The 617-nt window shown below is 42.5% G+C and overlaps 1 protein-coding gene across 1 annotated transcript in view; it reads left to right on the top strand.

The window, feature by feature from the left end:
- The window catches only part of LOC119582223 (organic cation transporter protein-like), a gene marked incomplete in the record, with an annotated part of 25,446 nt that overhangs the window by 15,552 nt on the left and 9,277 nt on the right, over nt 1-617 (top strand). Inside the window, 1 exon segment of the mRNA XM_037930454.1 lies at nt 321-489. Within this exon segment, the coding sequence (XP_037786382.1) occupies nt 321-489 (169 nt within the window).

The following is a 617-nucleotide window of genomic DNA, read 5'->3' as shown; positions in this document are numbered from 1 at the left end:
TTCGCTTAATTCAAGTTAGCTCCTCTATATATCTGATTGGAGAGAGACTACTCTGCTAAATATTCTGTACAACACAAGTGACTGCTCACAAAGACAATAATTGCGTAAGGCAAACAGGTTGTGTTCTGAAACATACATGTAAAACACCCAACGCTACATTTCCATGTCGTAGCCACATTTTCAGATTGTTTTAATTAATAATTTATTTACTGATATAAATTTACTTTATTTCTTATTACTAGTATATAGGGTTTATCATTGGGAGCCACTGTTTTAGTGAATAATGCATAGAGAACTGATACACGGGTACTCTCTTCCAGCCCTGGAGGTTTGCGAAGTCAAATACCGATCCGTGGTGGGTATTCTGACTGGTCTCCCTTGGGCATTCGGTACAATGGCGTGGGGGGGTGTGGCTTCCCAGGTCAGAGACTGGCGGTGGCTGCAGCTCTACGTTACTTTGCCCTTCATCCTCGTCGTTCCTTTGCTATTGTGAGTGGTCTTCGCTGCTGGAACAAACGATATTTGCGTCTGTAATGTTCTTGGTTTGGGCTGCAATGATAGCTTGAGCATGAGCGCATGTGTGATTGTGGCTCAGTGTATAGAACTTTTTTTGCAGC

This window comes from Penaeus monodon, chromosome 15 (genome assembly GCF_015228065.2).
Source record: "Penaeus monodon isolate SGIC_2016 chromosome 15, NSTDA_Pmon_1, whole genome shotgun sequence".
Taxonomy (NCBI): Eukaryota; Metazoa; Arthropoda; class Malacostraca; order Decapoda; family Penaeidae; genus Penaeus; species Penaeus monodon.
This window is presented reverse-complemented; position numbering and strand designations above follow the sequence as displayed.